Source organism: Ursus americanus, chromosome 24 (genome assembly GCF_024610735.1).
Source record: "Ursus americanus isolate L20-20 chromosome 24, mUrsAme1.1.p, whole genome shotgun sequence".
In the NCBI taxonomy this organism is placed as follows: domain Eukaryota; kingdom Metazoa; phylum Chordata; class Mammalia; order Carnivora; family Ursidae; genus Ursus; species Ursus americanus.
The window spans coordinates 31239967-31257817 of record NC_142150.1 but is presented as its reverse complement, the minus strand read 5'-3'; the positions used below and the strand labels follow the sequence as shown (position 1 = coordinate 31257817).

General features: G+C 60.5%; 1 protein-coding gene across 1 annotated transcript; it reads left to right on the top strand.

Annotated features, from left to right (window-relative positions):
* Positions 1–1406: 1406 nt before the first annotated feature.
* Positions 1407–17390, top strand: MYBPC3 (myosin binding protein C3). Its single transcript, XM_087854844.1, has 34 exons — positions 1407–1473; positions 2521–2787; positions 3258–3371; positions 3451–3543; positions 3632–3780; positions 4520–4637; positions 5131–5179; positions 5355–5384; positions 5546–5599; positions 6285–6296; positions 6521–6684; positions 6934–7066; positions 7313–7315; positions 7444–7568; positions 7671–7776; positions 7887–8053; positions 8410–8575; positions 9282–9388; positions 9481–9510; positions 10618–10757; positions 11022–11102; positions 11775–11934; positions 12241–12345; positions 12434–12622; positions 13717–13851; positions 14014–14181; positions 14889–14977; positions 15111–15306; positions 15417–15556; positions 15766–15925; positions 16039–16175; positions 16463–16649; positions 16819–16927; positions 17079–17390. The coding sequence occupies exons 1-34, from the start codon at positions 1449–1451 to the stop codon at positions 17200–17202; spliced, it is 4032 nt and encodes a 1343-aa protein (XP_087710970.1). The 5' UTR covers positions 1407–1448; the 3' UTR covers positions 17203–17390.
* Positions 17391–17851: the final 461 nt, after the last annotated feature.

Here is a 17851-nt window from a genome sequence, read left to right as displayed (position 1 = left end):
CATGAAAAAGCCCTCTCTGCCTGGTAAATGGGCTTTTTAGAAATGCCTCAAAGAGGCTTAAACTCTCGGTGACGGCTCCCGTGAGGATGAGAATAGGAAATTGTGGCCGCAACACTGGATTTTCTGGCTATTTATTACATGTCAGCCTTGAGAGGCGAAGTCTAATATCATCCCATTTTATAGACTGGGAAGCTGAGTCTTGGAGAGGTCAAATGATTTGTCCAAAGTCACACAGCTGGGTGAGGGGTGAACCGAATCCCGCCGCATGCGGGCTGCTAGGTGAGTGTGAGGCAGGAAGCCCCAAGTGTCTGGAGTGGGGTGCTGGTGAGCACGGACCCCACGTACATAGCGGCTTCTAGTCCGCAAGGGAGAAGCAGAAAAAGATGAGCCTGGAAGGCTCAAGCATCTTGCTTCCAAGATGTGGTGGAAGACAGCGGGGAGAGAGGAGACGTCCCCATGCAGCCGGCAGGCCTTAGGGAGCCCAGACTTGGGGGCCCTTAGCATCAGGGCAAATACCCCCAAACACCTCCTTGCCCCGAGGGCTAAACCGTGACCTCCCTTCTCAGGTCTCCAAGCCCCAGGAGAGGGTAAGTGGTGCTCAGTCCTCCTTAAAGAATGTTAAGGAGCAGGCAATACAGTTACAAGTAGTTGAAAAGCCCTGGGCAGGGCAGAGAAGAACGGATTGCGCGGTGGAAAGGAATGGGAAGTTTGGGCCACGTGGCAGTGCTTCCGTAGAGAATTCCTCCCTCCCGGCTGCGAGGGGCACCTGTTCCTGATAATGGATCTTGCTTGGAGAGAGTCACGGGTAATTTGCTTCTTTCTGTGCCTCCACCGAGGCCCTGATGTGCCAGGGTGGGGAGGGGGAGGGGCAGGGGGTGGGGAAAAGCAAAAGTTCATAGAGGAACAGTGTGTGAGGGGGTACAGAATATTCTGACAGTATTTCTTGTGTGAATCCTTGTTCCTTTGACAAGAGCCAGCCCTCCCTCTGACTTCCACTTCGGGGTGTATTTAGAGATCTACCCCCTGCCCTCACCCGCAGGCCCTCCCAGCCCTTCCCCTTGGGGGGACACCAGCGCCCAGTATTGCCCTCTGCCCCCCTGGCTCTGGACTGAGCCCACCCAGGACTCCACCGCATGCGGCCAGCCCAGGGCCCTGCGAGCTCCAGTAGCAGGGGAATTGTCATCTAGCACTTTCTACGGACAGAAGCCATCACCTGGACTGGCGGGGGAAGGCACAGGAGCTAGCCGGGAACAACGTGGCCCTGCCATCTCCCCGGAGAGCCTCGCTCTCTGGAATTTGTCTATATTTAGCAGGTGACTGGGCAGGAGGCAGATAAGAAATCCTGGGCAGGGGGAGGGCCCCTTATATAGCGGTGGGGGGACGGGTCCTGCTCAGATCCTCCTTGGGTGGCCTGTGTCTGCTCAGTTCCTGGTGTGACCTCTCTCAAGATGCCTGAGCCGGGGAAGAAACCAGGTAGCTCCCAGCCTGGGATTGGGGCTGGGTGTGGGGCAAGGAGGGCTGCGGCAGCTACAGTTGGGGGACAGGCCTCAGAGTGAGTTCCTGAGAGTGGGGGCTGTCTTCCAGGTCTTTTCTGATTCTCAGTTTCTCCCTTCCATCTTTCTGATAGAGTGAGGGCAAATCAGAGGATCCCCTCCCTGTCCCCATCCCATCTCTTCTGTAGCAAGATGAGGCCCAGGCTTGCCTTTTGGGAAAAAGCCGCCGCAGGCAGGAGCCCAAGTTGAGTCTAGACTTGAGTCCGTCTCACTAAATGCTCTTGAGCAGGCCCTTGCCCTCTCTGGGCCTCAGTTTCCCTATCTGTACAAGGAGGCGTTGGGTTGGTTCTCTCCAGCTGTGAGATTCTCTGCTTTTTGAGCCTGCCCCCTTCGTGGCCCCCAGACCAGGCGCGACTCCCACGTTGAGGCAATGCAGCCCCTCTGTTCTGGGAGATGATGTTCAAGAGGCCGCTGATCCTGGGCCAAGGGCAGAGAAAGTCACAGCCCAGGGACCTGGCTCTGGCCTGTGCTCTTACCAAGGTTGTGCAGGGCAGGGATCCAGCCCTCCAGCCCTCAGCCCCTCCCAGGCCAGCTTTATCTCAGTTGCTGATTCTCAGCCTAAGGCCCTTGGAGAACAAATTTAGCTACATTCTAGTAGGCGGAGTACCTGCCCCTTGCTAAGGGCCCCGAATGATGGGGTGGGGGGGAGAGGGGGCTGGGCTTCTCCCAGCAGGGAGGTTGGGGTGTCCAGGGACACACCTAACAAAATTCTTGTGTGGAGGTTAGGAGCACAGCCCTGGCTATCCTGCCTCCTGGCTGTGTGATCTTAGATAAGTCACTTAACCTGAGCCTCAGTGTCTTCATTGGAGAAATGGGCATAATAATTGCATCTACTTCACAGAGCCACCGGAGCGTTAAATGAGGTGATGCATTAAAGTGCTTCTCACCATAGTTAGGAAGAGGGGCTGCAGGGGTGGGGTGCATGGGAAAGCCAGGGGCTCCTGCAGCCTCCATGGGCCTATCTCAGTCTCAGCCTTCAGCAAGAAGCCGAGGTCAGCGGAGGTGGCCGCCGGCAGCCCTGCTGTGTTTGAGGCCGAGACAGAGCGGTCAGGAGTCAAGGTGCGCTGGCAGCGGGGGGGCAGCGACATCAGCCCCAGTGACAAGTATGGCCTGGCAGCTGAGGGCACGAAACATACTCTGACCGTGCGGGACGTGGGCCCTGCTGACCAGGGGTCCTACGCAGTCATCGCCGGCTCCTCCAAGGTCAAGTTTGACCTCAAGGTCACAGAAGCAGGTAAGACCCTGGTCCACCTTCCCTGAGGTTTGAGCTTCTGGGGGCAGCCCTGCCGCCTCTCCATCGCCCAGGATGGAATGTCCCCATGTGCCTCCCTGGCCTATTCCAGCCATGGTGGAAGTAGGGGAAATTCAGGGATGACTAAGGCACAGGGCCGCCCTCCCTCTGGACACCCGCTCACAGATGGGGACTTGGCGGGCAGCTGTGTGTGCTGGCAGGGAAGCCCTGGTTGCTGGGGGTGTGGAGGGAGCCCCAGCCCAGCCTGGGGAAGGAGAGGAGGGGTGGAGCTCGGAGCTGCCGGGGCAGACCCGCCAGGACCAGGACGGGGGCACACCGGCTACAAGGGGGAGGAGAAGGCGAGATGCTCGCTGCTGATTTAGTCAGCCCACAGAGACTGAGGGGGACCAGGGACAAGAGGAGGGCTCTCTGGTGAGAAGCTGCTCCATAAGCCCGGGCCCTGCCCCTTCCAGAGAAGGCAGAGCCTGTGCCGAGCCCTGCTCCTGCCCCTGCTGAGGCTCCTGGGGCCCCCGGAGAAGCCCTGGCCTCAGCCACTGAGGAGAAAGGAGGCTCCCCGGGTCCCGAAGGTGAGAGGGGCGGTGCAGGGAGGGCCAGGGCCAGCGGATGGCGTGTCTCAGGGCAGGTCTCAAAGGCCTCCGCTCACAGGATCAACCTCAGCAGCCCCTGATGGCTCGGGTGCCCCGGAAGACCCCATTGGCCTCTTCGTGACGAGGCCCCAGGACGGCGAGGTGACCACAGGTGAGTGTGGGCTGCGGCGCCCGGGGGTGGGGTGGGGAAGGGGGCAGTAGTGCGTGTCCCAAGCCCAGCCTGTCGCCCCTCTCTGTAGGTGGCAGCATCACCTTCTCGGCGCGTGTGGCCGGGGCCAGCCTCCTGAAACCGCCCACGGTCAAGTGGTTCAAAGGCAAGTGGGTGGACCTGAGCAGCAAAGTGGGCCAGCACCTGCAGCTGCACAATAGCTACGACCGGACAAGCAAGGTGGGGCCTGCGGCGCGGGGCGGAAGGAGGGCGGGCGGAGCCCCTGCGGGGCCCCGGGGCACAGGGAGTCCTGAGCCTGAGGCACACGGGAGGTGGGAGGAAGAAACCTGGGGAGGCTGGGAAGCAGGGTGGGCGGACAGGGGTGCTCAGGCAGAACCGTGGGCACTGGGGCGCTTGCAGGGTATGATCATCTCAAGGGGGCGTCATAAAGTGGGGAGGGGGTGTGGGCATCAGCCAATGAGAATGTAAAGCCCCTGGATAGATGTGTCTCAGAGCCCAAGCGGCCCGTCATTATACAGATGAGGATACCAAAGCTTGAGAGGTTATTTTTGCTGGTCTGAGGTCACTCAGAGCCAGGCCTCGAACCTGTGCTTTGACTCCCAGCTTCTGCTGCTCCTCCCACTCTTCCACAGTCCTGGCCCAGGCAAGTGGGCCTCCTGCAGGGCAGAGCCAACATGTTCAGTTGTGTGGGTTGTGCACTGCACCAAAGTGCCTCATCTTTAAGTGAAAGTCATTTGCCCTGTAGGCATCACAGATTTATATTTTATCACCATCCTTTGCCAGCAGATGGCAGTCATGTGTCTTGAAAAGGGGCTCCTTTTTCTACACAAAACCCTCTGGGTTAACTAAATCCCGAGGGCTGAGAAGGGTGGTGGCCATTAGCCACCTCCAGCATCCTTTAGGAGTGAAGGGCCTCCCCTTCTGACCTCTGGTCTCCCCTGACACCTCACTTCCACAGGTCTACCTGTTTGAGTTGCACATTACAGATGCCCAGGCTACCTTTGCGGGCGGCTACCGCTGTGAGGTGTCCACCAAGGACAAATTTGACAGCTGCAACTTCAATCTCACTGTCCACGGTGAGGGGAGCCTGGCGTCTGTCCTGGGCTCAGGGTCCCCATGGGTCCTGTCTCCCATGTCTGCCCCCATTTCCCAACATGAAGGAGGGTACCTGGTCCTCCCCAGAGAGCTGCTGACCCCATGCCCAGTGCTGCTCATGCAGGGCCATGAAAGGAACCCATGGAGGCTTCCAGGGTTGGGGTGGGATCCGACGGCCACGTCCAGCTCTCACCTGGGGTCTCAGTCATCGTGGTGTCCCAGGCTCCTGGCACAGGTGGACAGGTGAAGGGTGAGCTGAGAGCTGAGTGGGAGATCAGGCACCTCTAAGGGACTGGGGACCATCAACTACCCCATCAACCCCAGAAATGCTCAGAGTGTGGGGTGCCAGGATAGACGCCCACTCTTCCAGGTCATGGATGGGCAGGTGTGTGCTCCTCAGACGTCCCAGGGCCAGGCCTCTGGGATGGCTCCCCTGAAGCCCTTTCCTTGTCTCACCTCTCTCTCTGCGCCCAGAGGCCGTTGGTCCTGGAGACTTGGACCTCCGATCGGCATTCCGCCGCACGTGAGTGGCTCTCTCTCCTTAGGGCCTGGGGGAGGCCATCGCTGGGGTCTGAGACCGCTTGGGATCAGGGCTGGGAGTGATGTGGGGGGAAATGCGGGAACAGGGATGAAGCTGGTAGGGAAGGGGGAGAGCAAGCTCCCCTGGGCAGGTGAGGAACTTGTTCTAACCCCCACAGGAGCCTGGCTGGAAGTGGTCGGAGGATCAGGTACCCCTCTCCCAGCCCCTACCTGCCCAGTACGCAGACCCCGGGAGCCCCCTCCAGCCAGCGTCCCCTCCTCTACAGTACCTCTCCCCACTCCCACACCCACCCGCCAAGCCCATTCCAGCTGGCTCCACTGCAGCCTTACTGGGGGTCCCTCTCCACAGTGACAGCCATGAGGACGCTGGAACTCTGGACTTCAGCTCACTGCTGAAGAAGAGGTGAGCCCCTGGGTAGCAGCACCTGGGGCAGATGGTGACGCCCCATTTCAAATCCCGGCACTGCGGTTTTCTGACTGTGCAGCCCCGAGCCGGTTCCTGACCTCCCTGAGCTCGTTTCCTTGTCAGACGGTTTAGTCCTGGTGTTGGGAAGAGGCAGAGGGCTCTGCAGACATATCCTGTGAACTCACATCCTCGCAGGGTCACCCACGGCCCCGACCCTTGAGTGTCTGATAGCTTAGCTCAGTAGGCTGCGGGGACGAGCTGGGAATTGCTCCCCCAGCCCTCCGATGACTCTGTGTGCTCTCCCTCTCTCTCCCGCACCCTGCGTCATGGCTGGTGCTGCGGCGGCCCAGAGAATAAGGCTTGCGGGCGGGTGCTTTGGGGCAGCAGGGCGCTGGTGGGCCCCTCTCGCCATCTCTGGTGAGAGACAGGGCTGGGAATCAGACGGACCTGGCTGTGGCTCCCCGCTGCCCAGGGCGTCTCTGAGCTCCGGGGTCTCCTGATACCCACCCGCCAGAGCTCAGGAGGAGCAAACAAGGCAATGTGTGCGGTGCAGTGTGACCGGAGTGGCGGGGGTGTGGGGGGAGGGAGGAGGCGAGGGCCCAGGGGCTGTGGCCCCGGCTCCGTGTGGGCAGGTGGCCCACGCCTCTAACGCTCCACCGCTTTTCTGCCCTGCCCCGAACAGCAGCTTCCGGAGGTGAGTGCCTGATGGAGCCCACACCCCCCTTCCACCAGGACTCCCCCATGCTGAACCTTAAGTCCAATGCCAGCTCGAGCTGCGCCCCCAGAGGGAAAGGGACACGGGGGCGGGGGCAGCTCTGGCTCCTTGGTCCTGGGCCCCGGGAAGCCCCACCCCAGGCGAGGGCAGGGTGGGGGCCGCCGGGTGTCCCTCGAGGCCTCTCTGTGGGACTGTGGACGCAGGGACTCGAGGCTGGAGGCGCCAGCCGAGGAGGACGTGTGGGAGATCCTGCGGCAGGCGTCCCCGTCCGAGTACGAGCGCATCGCCTTCCAGCATGGCATCACGGACCTGCGTGGCATGCTCAAGAGGCTCAAGGGCATGAAGCGGGACGAGAAGAAGAGCACAGGTGAGCTGGGCCCTGCCGGGCAAGAGGAGAGGGCACGCTCGTATGCACACACGGGGGTGGGGGAGTCCAGCTTAGCCCCGAGACACACAGCAGAGACACGGAGAGAGAAAGGGGGGGCAGAGGGGGCGGTGGGAGGACACGGCTCTCTGGCACAGCCCCCGGCCACCACGGCCACCACCACGGCGGGTGTGAGCCTCCTGGGGGAGCAGGGGTGGCGGAGCAGTGGGGGGCAATGACGGTGGTGCTCAGCCTTTCAGAAGAAGCTGGAGCCGGCCTACCAGGTGAGCAAGGGCCACAAGATCCGGCTGACCGTGGAGCTGGCCGACCCCGACGCCGAGGTCAAGTGGCTCAAGAATGGACAAGAGATCCAGATGAGCGGCAGGTGCGGTGGGGTTGGGGGGTGGGAGCTGGCGCGGGGGTTTGGGGGCCCTGGAGGCTGTCCCGCCTGCCCTCCCTGCCTCTCACCGGCCCTGTTCTCTGTCTCTGCCCGCTTCCCGCCCCGTCTCTCCCTGTTTCCCTGTCTCCCGGTCTGATTTCCCATCTTCCCGTTTCTGCCTCTGTTCTTGCTTTTTCCCTTCGTCTCGCTTCCTCTCATCGGGATGCTCCCGTGGCCCCTTCTGCTCCACAGCAAGTAAGGCTCAGCTCCTGGAGGGAGGGTTTGGGGTGGGGGTCTAGGGTCCCAACAGGGGTTTGGACGGGGCACCCAGGGCCCAGGAGGTGAGTGACGGCTCTCCCTCCACTCTCCGTGGCCCGGGGCAGGTACATCTTCGAGTCCGTGGGTGCCAAGCGCACGCTGACCATCAGCCAGTGCTCGCTGGCGGATGATGCGGCCTACCAGTGCGTGGTGGGCGGCGAGAAGTGCAGCACGGAGCTCTTCGTCAAAGGTGGGCCTGGACCAGGACTGGGGACCGGGGAGCCTGGGAGCCTGGGAGCCTGGGGAGCGGGGCTGCCGCGGACCAGGCTGTCACGTTCTCCCTCCTCGACAGAGCCGCCCGTGCTGATCACTCGGCCCCTGGAAGACCAGCAGGTGATGGTGGGACAGCGGGTGGAGTTCGAATGTGAAGTGTCCGAGGAGGGGGCCCAGGTCAAATGGTGAGTGCCAGCGGCGTGGGGGCATGGGCAGGGCAGGGGGGCGTGCAGCAGGCACCCCCGAAGGAGGCCACAAAGGAGGCCACGGCACTTACTGCCCGCCCGCCTGCCAGGCTGAAGGACGGGGTGGAGCTGACCAGGGAGGAGACCTTCAAATACCGGTTCAAGAAGGACGGCCAGAGACACCATCTGATCATCAACGAGGCGACGCTGGAGGACGCCGGGCACTACGCACTGCGCACCAGCGGGGGCCAGGCGCTGGCTGAGCTGATCGTGCAGGGTGAGGCCGCCCAGCCCCACGCCGCCCCCAGCCGTGTATGGGGACCAGGCCAAGCCAGGATGGAGGCCTATGTGACGTTGGGCCAGTCACTCTGACACCCGGAGCCTCACCTTGCTCATCCGTAGACCAGAGCTGCTGAGGCAGCCGCCTCCGAGGGCACTGGGAGGGTCAGATGGGCCTGGTTGGTGCCCCCCCACCTCGAGATTCCTCGTGTGCACTGTACTCTCATATGCACACACGCACAACACTCATGCACGCACACGTGTGTTTTCACACGCCCACGAGATTGCCACGGGGATTCGCGCCCACACCCGCACACACCCTCCCCAGCTCACTGGCGCTGCCCCGCCCCCCAGAGAAGAAGCTAGAGGTGTACCAGAGCATCGCGGACCTGACGGTGGGCGCAAAGGACCAGGCGGTGTTCAAGTGTGAGGTGTCCGATGAGAACGTGCGGGGCGTGTGGCTGAAGAACGGGAAGGAGCTGGTGCCCGACAGCCGCATAAAGGTGTCCCACATTGGGCGGTGAGTGTGCGGGGCTCGGCCCCAGCGCAGAGGGTGCAGGCAGATGGGGGAGGGGGACACTGCGACAGAGACAGAGAGAGAGACAGAGGGAGAAGCAGAAAGGCAGAGACTGAGATAGAGACATACAGAGAGACAGGGAAAAACACAGAGACATAGAGAGAGACAGAGATGGACAGAAAGACAGACACGCAGACACACGAGACCAAGATAGACAAAGAGATAGAGACAGAGACAGAGAGACGGAAGCATACAGAAGGCAGTCCTGCAGAGGCAAAGGACAGAGATGGGGAAGGAGTGAGAGAGACAGACAGGCTGGGAGCCCCCCGGACCCCTGCCCCCAGCTCATGACCGGGGCAGGGCAGGAGGCCACCTGGAGGCCAGCCCTGGCCAGGGACCCTCACTCTCTCCTACTCTCTTACTCATGCCTCGAGCATCTGGGCTGGCCCGTGCTGGGCCCAAGGTCACAGAGATTAGTGACCAGCCCCTGCTCAGTCTCCAATGGCCCAGCCAAGGGGGCACTCGTTCATTGTCTACCTCTGAAAACACGTGAGGGGCTGCAAAGTCAAAAACACAGAAAGAACGCATTTAAAATACCAGACCTCCACTGAGCCAGGGCAGGGGCAAGGGCCCTTGGAACCCTGACTATGGTGAGGCTGCTGGGGGGCGGGTGGCCCAGGGGAGCCCCTGAGCCACCACTTCTCTGCAGGGTCCACAAACTGACCATTGACGACGTCACGCCTGCGGACGAGGCTGACTACAGCTTTGTGCCCGAAGGCTTTGCCTGCAACCTGTCGGCCAAGCTCCATTTCATGGGTGAGCTGGCACCCCGGCCGGGGTGGGGGCCCTGTTGCTGGGCTCTGCCTTTGCCCCCCGCCCCGTGCCACTTGCTCTTCCTTCTTTTGCAGAGGTCAAGATTGACTTTGTGCCCAGGCAGGGTGAGTGTCAGGACCTCTTCCTTGCGCCCCCCTCCACCCATGCCCCCCTCCAGTTCCAGACAGAGGGAAGAGCAAGGAACCTGGAGTGGGGACCCCAAGACCCAGCCCCAGCTCTACCACTCACAACCATGGGCCAATTATAAAAACCTATAGAAACCTCAGTTTCCTCATCTCGAAGGTGGGAATCCTGATAGGGCCTCCTCCATGGGGGGGGCAGGAAAGATGAGATGAGAAGATGTAAGACTTCATTATGAAATCTTTCTGGCTTTATTATTATTTTTTTTTAATTATTTTTTTAGAGTGGGGCGGGGCAGAGGGAGAAGGAGAGAGAGAGTCTGAAGCAGGCTCCACAGCCAGCGCAGAGCCCGACTCGGGGCTCCATCTCACAACCATGAGATCATGACCTGAGCCAAAATCAAGAGTCGGATGCTTAGTGGACTGAGCAACCCAGGCGCCCCAAATCTTTCCTGCTTTTAGAAGTACCCATCCTGCTTGTAGATTAAACATCTGTTGGGCATTTTAGGACCCTTACTTCAGGAGAACAGTCCCGGCTGAGGCCCGCTCTAGGTCAGTGCTTTCCAAACTAAGTTCACTGAATAGAATATGCCATTTATAAAGGGTTCCACGGCGAAGTAAGTTTGGGAAACCCTGAACCCTTACTCCAGCTCTTGCGGATTCAGAAGGCGTGATAGCATGTCAAAGGCTCTAGAAAGTCCCAAGGTAAAGAAATGTGCTTAACTTTGTTTAATCCAGGGTTTCCTACTTGATTTGGCCATGGAAACTTCTTTTTCTTTTTTCTGGCGGGACATTGGTGTTCCCCCTAAACACAGTGTGAGAAATGCTACAGGAGGCGACCCGGTGTTACCAGCCTCCCTGGGGACTTCCGGTGGGGGGATGGAATCGTTTGATTTTGCCTGCGGGCTGGTTGCTCAGACTACACAAGTGTCAGAACTCGTCAAGCCGTATGCTCAAATCCTGCATTTTATTGCGTGTACATTGCACCTCCGAGGGATTGAAAAACCACAACCAGGGACACATGCTCCTTCCTGTTTCTCCCCCTTCCCCTTTCTCTGACCTATGCCATCTCCCCTCCTCCCCCCGCACCAGAACCTCCCAAGATCCACCTGGACTGCCCAGGCCGCAAGCCAGACACCATTGTGGTTGTGGCTGGGAACAAGTTACGCCTGGATGTCCCTATCTCCGGGGACCCTGCTCCCACTGTGATTTGGCAGAAGACCATCACACAGGTACTGTGGATCCCCCTCCACTTGCCCATCTGTCAAATGGGTGCGTGGGACCAACGGGTGTTGGCGCCTATTCCCCACCCCAATGGGCACGGCCTACGGCTGGTCACTGGCTGGGAGTGCAGTCGCTCAGCTGGCTGGGAGGTGGGCAAAGGGGGCAGCAGAGTGGGGGTGGGCAAAGGGGGGACAGAGGGGCCTCTGGGCAGAGATTCCGCCCAGGCTGAGTCAGCCCCCGTCCCCCCTGCTTCCCTCCTGCTCTGTTCCCAGAAAAACAAGGTCCCAGCAGGGCCAGCCCCTGAGGCCCCGGGGGACGGAGGTGACAGTGACGAGTGGGTGTTCGACAGGAAGGTGAGTGAGGCTGATGGTGGGCTCGAGCTCGTTGGCCGTCTGTCATTTTCTGCCAACACGGTCTCACCCCTCAGTGAGGTCTCTGTGAAGGCGCCACGTCTGGCCAGCTGTGCTCCTGCCCTGCGCACGCTCTGTGGGACCCTCATGCCTCAAAGTCAGGCACAAGTCCCCTTCGCATTGCTGGGAGGCCCTCCTGACTGGGCTGTTCTCTGGCTCCCGTCTTCCTGCGCCGACCTTCACTTTGTCCTCCTTCCCGACCGGGGAGTGGGTTTCCCTGTAAGACCAGCTGCCTGGGCACCACTCAGGGCAGCTTCTCCAGGCGCAGTCGGCTTCTCCGTCCACCTGAGGCCTTGCAGGATCCTCAGCTCTGTAAGGTCATGTGATTCCCATCAGCAGATACTACAGCTGAGGCACAGAGAGAATAGGGGATCGCCTGAGGTTCCAAGACAAAGCGAGAGCGAGAGCCCGAGACCCTCGCCCCAGTGCTTTGCCCCCAGCAGGCACTAAATCGAGGTTTTGGACCAGGGCTCACATGACTGGTTTCCACTCAGGCTGCGTTGGCTCCCTGGACGCTGCTCTGAGCTCTCTTCCTATCTCGGGCCATTGGAGAGGCTGTCAAAGCCTGTGGGGTCCGACTGGGGCCCTTCTCCCCAAGGTCCCCTTTCCCCCCAGCTGCTGTGTGAGACCGAGGGCCGGGTCCGCGTGGAGACCACCAAGGACCGCAGCATCTTCACTGTCGAGGGGGCAGAGAAGGAAGATGAGGGTGTCTACATTGTCACGGTGAAGAACCCCGTGGGCGAGGACCAGGTCAACCTCACGGTCAAGGTCATCGGTGAGGCTGGCTGGCCCAGGGCCAAGAGGGGAAGACAGAGGGTAACCAGGGAGGGCCCATCCGTTCACTCGTTCAGTCATTGGACAAACGTCACAGGGCGTGCTCTCAGCTCTGTGGAGAGGATTGGGATTAGGGCCCGGGGTGAATATGGGCAGCGGGGAACCATAAAGCGTTGGTCACAGGCTGGTGACATGATTAGAGCCGAATTCTAGAAATGTCCGTGGGGCGGTGGAGGCGGGCTCTAGCTGTTGGTTGGGGTGGTGAAGGACCCACGCAGGGCTGATGTGGGTCCCCCCTCCCCCCCAGATGTGCCAGATGCCCCTGCAGCCCCCAAGATCAGTAACGTGGGTGAGGACTCCTGCACGGTGCAGTGGGAGCCACCTGCCTACGATGGTGGCCAGCCGGTCCTGGGTGAGTGGAGGGCACGGGCGTAGAGCCGAGGGCCAGGGTGCAGGTGTGACTGGGCCCCAGACCAGAGCTCCTGCCTTCCCTTCGTCAGGCTACATCTTGGAGCGCAAGAAGAAGAAGAGCTACCGATGGATGAGGCTGAACTTTGACCTGCTGCGGGAGCTGAGCCACGAGGCCCGGCGCATGATCGAGGGCGTGGTGTACGAGATGCGAGTCTACGCAGTCAACGCCATCGGCATGTCCCGGCCCAGCCCTGCCTCCCAGCCCTTCATGCCGATTGGTGAGGCTGCCTGGCCTGGCACTGCCCCACCCCGGCCCTGGCTGCTCTGCGGGTGGCCACCACACCGGCATTTACATCATGGTCCCCTTGAAACTTCAGTCGAGGATAATCCTCTTCATTTCACAGATGAAGAAAGTGGGGTTCCCAGAAGTTAAATGACTTGCTCAAGGTCACCTAGCTGGTAGGGGTGGAGCCGAGACTCACACCACTCTGACTGCTGGTGCCTCTCAGGCCTCACTTTCCACATCTATACAATGGGGATAATGACAATATCTGTCATCTGACAATATCCTAACTGCTGTTAGGATGGCATACAGCAGGTGCTCAATAATGTTAATGGTCCCCTCTCCCCCACTCCCTTCAACCAGGGTTTGTCCTATATGGGACAGAGTGAGGGCACTGGCTGTCTGGGGGTCCAAGGGGCTGGACTGGACTCAGAGATGGAGAGGGCCATCCGGAGTCATGGCGTCCCTGAAGCCTCTGTTTCTTCCTCTGTATCAGGGGGGCCGGGAGGGTGGAACGGACGCTGAGGGGCAGTGAGGAAAGCTGTCCCTACCAGGAAGTGACAGTGGGAGGGGCAGCTGTCGGTGGCAGGGGAGGCACCCCCTTCTGGCCCCAGGACTGGGCACAGCTTGGGGAGATGGCAGCAAGGAGAGGGGGTGCCCGTGGGGAGAAGGCTCCAGGCCTCTCTCTTTAGGGACTGACTTCCAGTTTGCTTAACTCTTAGTCAACTCATCTAACCATGCAGCGCCAGGAAATGCCCTGTTTTAGGCTAGTTTTTCCTTAAATGCTGCGTTTATAGCATTTCTTCTGTTGGCTGACAGAAGTGGCTCCTTGTAAGCATGTTCTTTCGGGCATCTTTTCCTATTTAGGGCTCTCTTCTGTGATTGCTGTTGTGGTTCGTTTGTTTTTAAACCTATCTAGAGACACGTCTTTTCACGGAGCTGAAATATTTCCAACAGGGCTTGGAAGCCAGATGACAGGGAAAGTGGCCCTGTGTGACCCGTGGCCGGTTGAGGGTCTGGGTCATGGCCTTTGGTTTGCCGGGTGGTGCAGGCCCACTCGGACCCCTCGCTGACTCCCCCTCTGCCTAGGCCCCCCGAGTGAGCCCACCCACCTGGCAGTGGAGGACGTGACCGACACCACCGTCTCCCTCAAGTGGCGGCCGCCGGAGCGCGTGGGAGCCGGAGGCCTGGACGGCTATAGCGTGGAGTACTGCCGGGAGGGCTGTGAGTGCCCCGGCCCGGCCCTGGGCCCTCACCCGGCACCCTCCTCTGAACCACCCTCCGGGCCAGGCACCTGTCACCCTGCTGGGCCCCAGACAGCCACGGGAGGGTGACCGCGGGGCGGGCTGTGGATGCTGACGCTGCCCGTGGGCGTCCCCCGACCAGGCTCGGAGTGGGTGGCTGCCCTGCCGGCGCTGATGGAGCGCACCTCCATGCTGGTGAAGGACCTGCCCACTGGGGCGCAGATGCTCTTCCGTGTGCGCGCCCACAACATGGCAGGGCCTGGAGCCCCCGTCACCACCAAGGAGCCTGTGACGGTGCAGGAGATACTGCGTGAGTGGCCCTTGTGCAGTCACAGGACAGACCTACCCCTGACACCCTGGCCCTTGGGGTCAGTGGAAGTGGGGACATCCAGGGAGGCCGTGCTGCAAAGAGGGACTAACACTGTGCAGGGACAGGAGGGTTGGAGCCTTTATTCATGCCCCGTGGCCAGGGCAAATATTGGGAGACAGCTCCCTGTGGTTTTCTGGGACAGGGTTCTGGGACGGGGAACATGTAGGTCATCACACCGTTGTCTTTCAGCTCTGTTCTATGAGCCTCTCAGTTCAACAGGTATTGTCTCTGTGCTCATGACTCGGCATCAGATTGGCCCATCTGGGATCCACTTCCCGTTCTTCTATTCCCAGCAAAGGATCAATCATGTAAAGATTAGTTCTCAAAGTGGAAGGAGGCAGCAGACTGGGGTGGAAACAGCCTGGGGGATAGGGTAGAGACCAAACCCTACATTTGCATCCTGGCCTGTGACTTGCTAGCTGTGTGACCTCGAACTAGTTGCTCACCGTCTCTGATCCTTGTCTCTTAGAGCGGTGTGATGAGGCAGGGGTGGGATTTTGTAGACCATCTGGGGCTGGGGCTGGGGGAGCTAAGGAAGGGGCATTTTCCTTAGCCCCAGCCTTTGGCCCCGCCTCTGGAGGGGAGGAGCTCTGGAGCTCCTTGGGGCGGAGCTTCCCCTTGCTGAGCTGCCCACTTGGCACCCACAGAGCGGCCACGGCTCCAGTTGCCCAGGCACCTACGCCAGACCATCCAGAGAAAGGTTGGGGAGCCCGTGAACCTCCTCATTCCTTTCCAGGTAGGGCTGGCCACCCTCCCTGTCCCCCAGTGTGTCATCTGTGCTTAGCGGGGAGATGTGTCTTGGGGCTGACCAGACCCTGAAATGCCACCTAGTCGTGCCAGGCTCGGGGGTGAGCTGTCCCTCCCCACAGGGCAAGCCCCGGCCTCAGGTGACCTGGACCAAAGAAGGGCAGCCCCTGGCAGGCGAGGAGGTGAGCATCCGCAACAGCCCCACGGACACCATCCTGTTCATCCGTGCTGCTCGCCGTGCCCACTCTGGCACCTACCAGGTGATGCTGCGAATTGAGAACATGGAGGACAAGGCTACGCTGGTCCTGCAGATCGTGGGTGCGTGGCACGGGGGCCCCTCCTCTGGGATGCCTGGAGCCCCTGCAGAGGGTGGCGGGCCAGGTCAGGCTGTCAGGGGAGGCACGTTCAAGCGGGGCTCTCTCCTGCAGACAAGCCAAGCCCTCCCCAGGATATTCGGGTCATTGAAGCATGGGGTTTCAACGTGGCTCTGGAGTGGAAGGCACCCCAAGATGATGGCAACACAGAGATCTGGGGTTACACAGTACAGAAAGCCGACAAGAAGACCATGGTGAGCCTGGCGTTCTGGGCCCCCATATATACCCTCCCTAGGGCTAGGCAGACCTGGCCCCAGCTCCCTCCCCTGTCTTTAGAATGGGCCTGGCTCATCCTCCCTCTCTGACCTAGTTCCCTCCGCAGTTGGGGTGCAGACACCAGGGCTGCCCCGGGCAGATAGTAGGCCCAGCCCCCAGAGAGCCTCCCTTTCCTCCACACCCCCAGGAGTGGTTCACGGTCTTGGAGCATTACCGCCGCACTCACTGCGTGGTGTCAGAGCTCATCATTGGCAATGGCTACTACTTCCGGGTCTTCAGCCATAACATGGTGGGACCCAGTGACAAAGCCGCCACCACCAAGGAGCCGGTCTTTATCCCCAAACCAGGTGCTGTACCTTTACTCTCACCCCCAGGAGGAGATGGGGCAGGGAGGCGGTGGGAGCAGGGAGGGGACCTAGCGTGGGGTGGCACTCTTGGTACAAAGTCCTATCACCAACAGGCATCACGTATGAGCCACCCAACTATAAAGCCCTGGACTTCTCTGAGGCCCCGAGCTTCACCCGCCCCCTGGTGAACCGCTCAGTCATCGCTGGCTACAATGCTACCCTCTGCTGTGCTGTCCGGGGTAGCCCTAAGGTAGAGAGCTTGGGGCCCTGGGCCAGGCAGACTGAGGAGGCAGGGTTCAGAGCCTCCAACCTCCATCGGGCCTCTCCCCAGCCTCTCCCTGCGTTCTTTCCCTCAGGGGCTCAGGGCCAGGCTCCTCTCCCTGAAGAGGGCCTTGGCCGTCTCCATGGGCTCCCTGTTCATTCCCTGCTTGGGCATCGTGTGGACTCCAGTGGGAGCCCCTAGAATAGAAACAGGTTCCCATGAGGTCTCTTGTCCACCTGAGATGGTCTCCCTTCCTCCCATTACCTGATCTACAGCCCAAGATTTCCTGGTTCAAGAACGGCCTGGATCTGAGGGCAGATGCCCGCTTCCGCATGTTCAGCAAGCAGGGAGTGTTGACCCTGGAGATTAGAAAGCCCTGCCCCTTTGATGGGGGCATCTATGTCTGTAGGGCCACCAACTTACAAGGCGAGGCACAGTGTGAGTGCCGCCTGGAAGTACGAGGTGAGGAGCCCATGGGACCCGGGGTGGTGGAGAAGGCAGGGAAGCAGCCGGGACTCTGCTGGCCAGGCCCACGCAGCTGCTCTGGCTGAAAAAGCAATGAGCCTGTCGTGTCGAATGTGGGTACTGGCTTCTGGGCTCTGCTGCCACAGCTGCCTCCTCGGCCTCCCAGGAGGCTGGGGGGACATGCAAGGCACTGGGAGGGGAAACACACATGTGGCATGGCCTCCTTCTCCCCTGCAGTGCCTCAGTGACCTGGCTGGCTCCCCGGAGATGGCCAGGTACGTACTCCAAGCCATCCCGACGCCCACGGCTCGTGTCAGAGTCCGAGCCCTGGCCCTTGGTTTGGGGGCAGCCATCAGGAAACGGAGGTGCAGGTAACTCTTCACAGGGTTTCGGTCCAGCGCATTCACAAGGGAACCTGTGTTACAGGTGCCGCAGGATGCCGGCCCGGGTCCCGGGAGCCTGGAAGGACGCTGGACGAGCCGCCTTCCCGCTGTTGGATGGGTGTGTGCAAGCGTGTATGCGGGGGCTGGGCTGGGGGAAGCATGAGTAGGGCAGCGCCGTTCAGATGAGCAGGCTTGGCGCTCTGCACAGACAGAACCGTCCGAGCTCCTCCTGGAAGCTCTCAGGTCTTTGGGAGAAGAAGTTGGTGGGCTCAGGAAATGGTGGCTGGGGACAGACCTTCCTGGCCTGCCACATCTTCTCAATGTGTAGGGGCAATAAAAGATGAGTGCAGTCACAGAGAGCTGGCTCTTCTTGTCCGATGGGTTTGTTTTCACAAAAAGCACACAGAAATGTACTTGCCCTTCCGAGGCAGGTATTCTGTCTCCCAGGTGGGTTAAAGGAGGCTGAGAGTGGAATCCTAAATTCATAAAACACTAGAAGAACCCTCAGTCTTCCCCCACTGCGTATGCTCTTCCAATGAGGAAAGCGAGGGCCACTGATGGAGGGAAGTGTATCAGCAACAGAGCAGAAACCCCAGGCTCTCTCGCCTGGTCCTGTGTCCTCTGTACGGTCTTTGTCCTGGTAACCTGTACCCACAGCAGCCTGGATGTGGGGCGGAGCCGAACTTCAGCGTGGGTCTGTGCCCATAAGGCCTGGAATGGAGATGCACCAGGCTGCCTTGGGGTCCAGTGCGCAACAAGCCCATGGCCCCTCCATACCTGTTTCTCAGTAGGAGAGGGCGGTCCTGTCCAGTACAA

Coding starts and splice junctions, on each gene's coding strand:
- MYBPC3 (XM_087854844.1), top strand. CDS start 1,449: ATGCCTGAGCCGGGGAAGAAACCAG. Junction 3,781..4,519: donor GCTACGACCGGACAAGCAAG/GTGGGGCCTGCG, acceptor TCACTTCCACAG/GTCTACCTGTTTGAGTTGCA. Junction 13,852..14,013: donor GGAGTACTGCCGGGAGGGCT/GTGAGTGCCCCG, acceptor TCCCCCGACCAG/GCTCGGAGTGGGTGGCTGCC.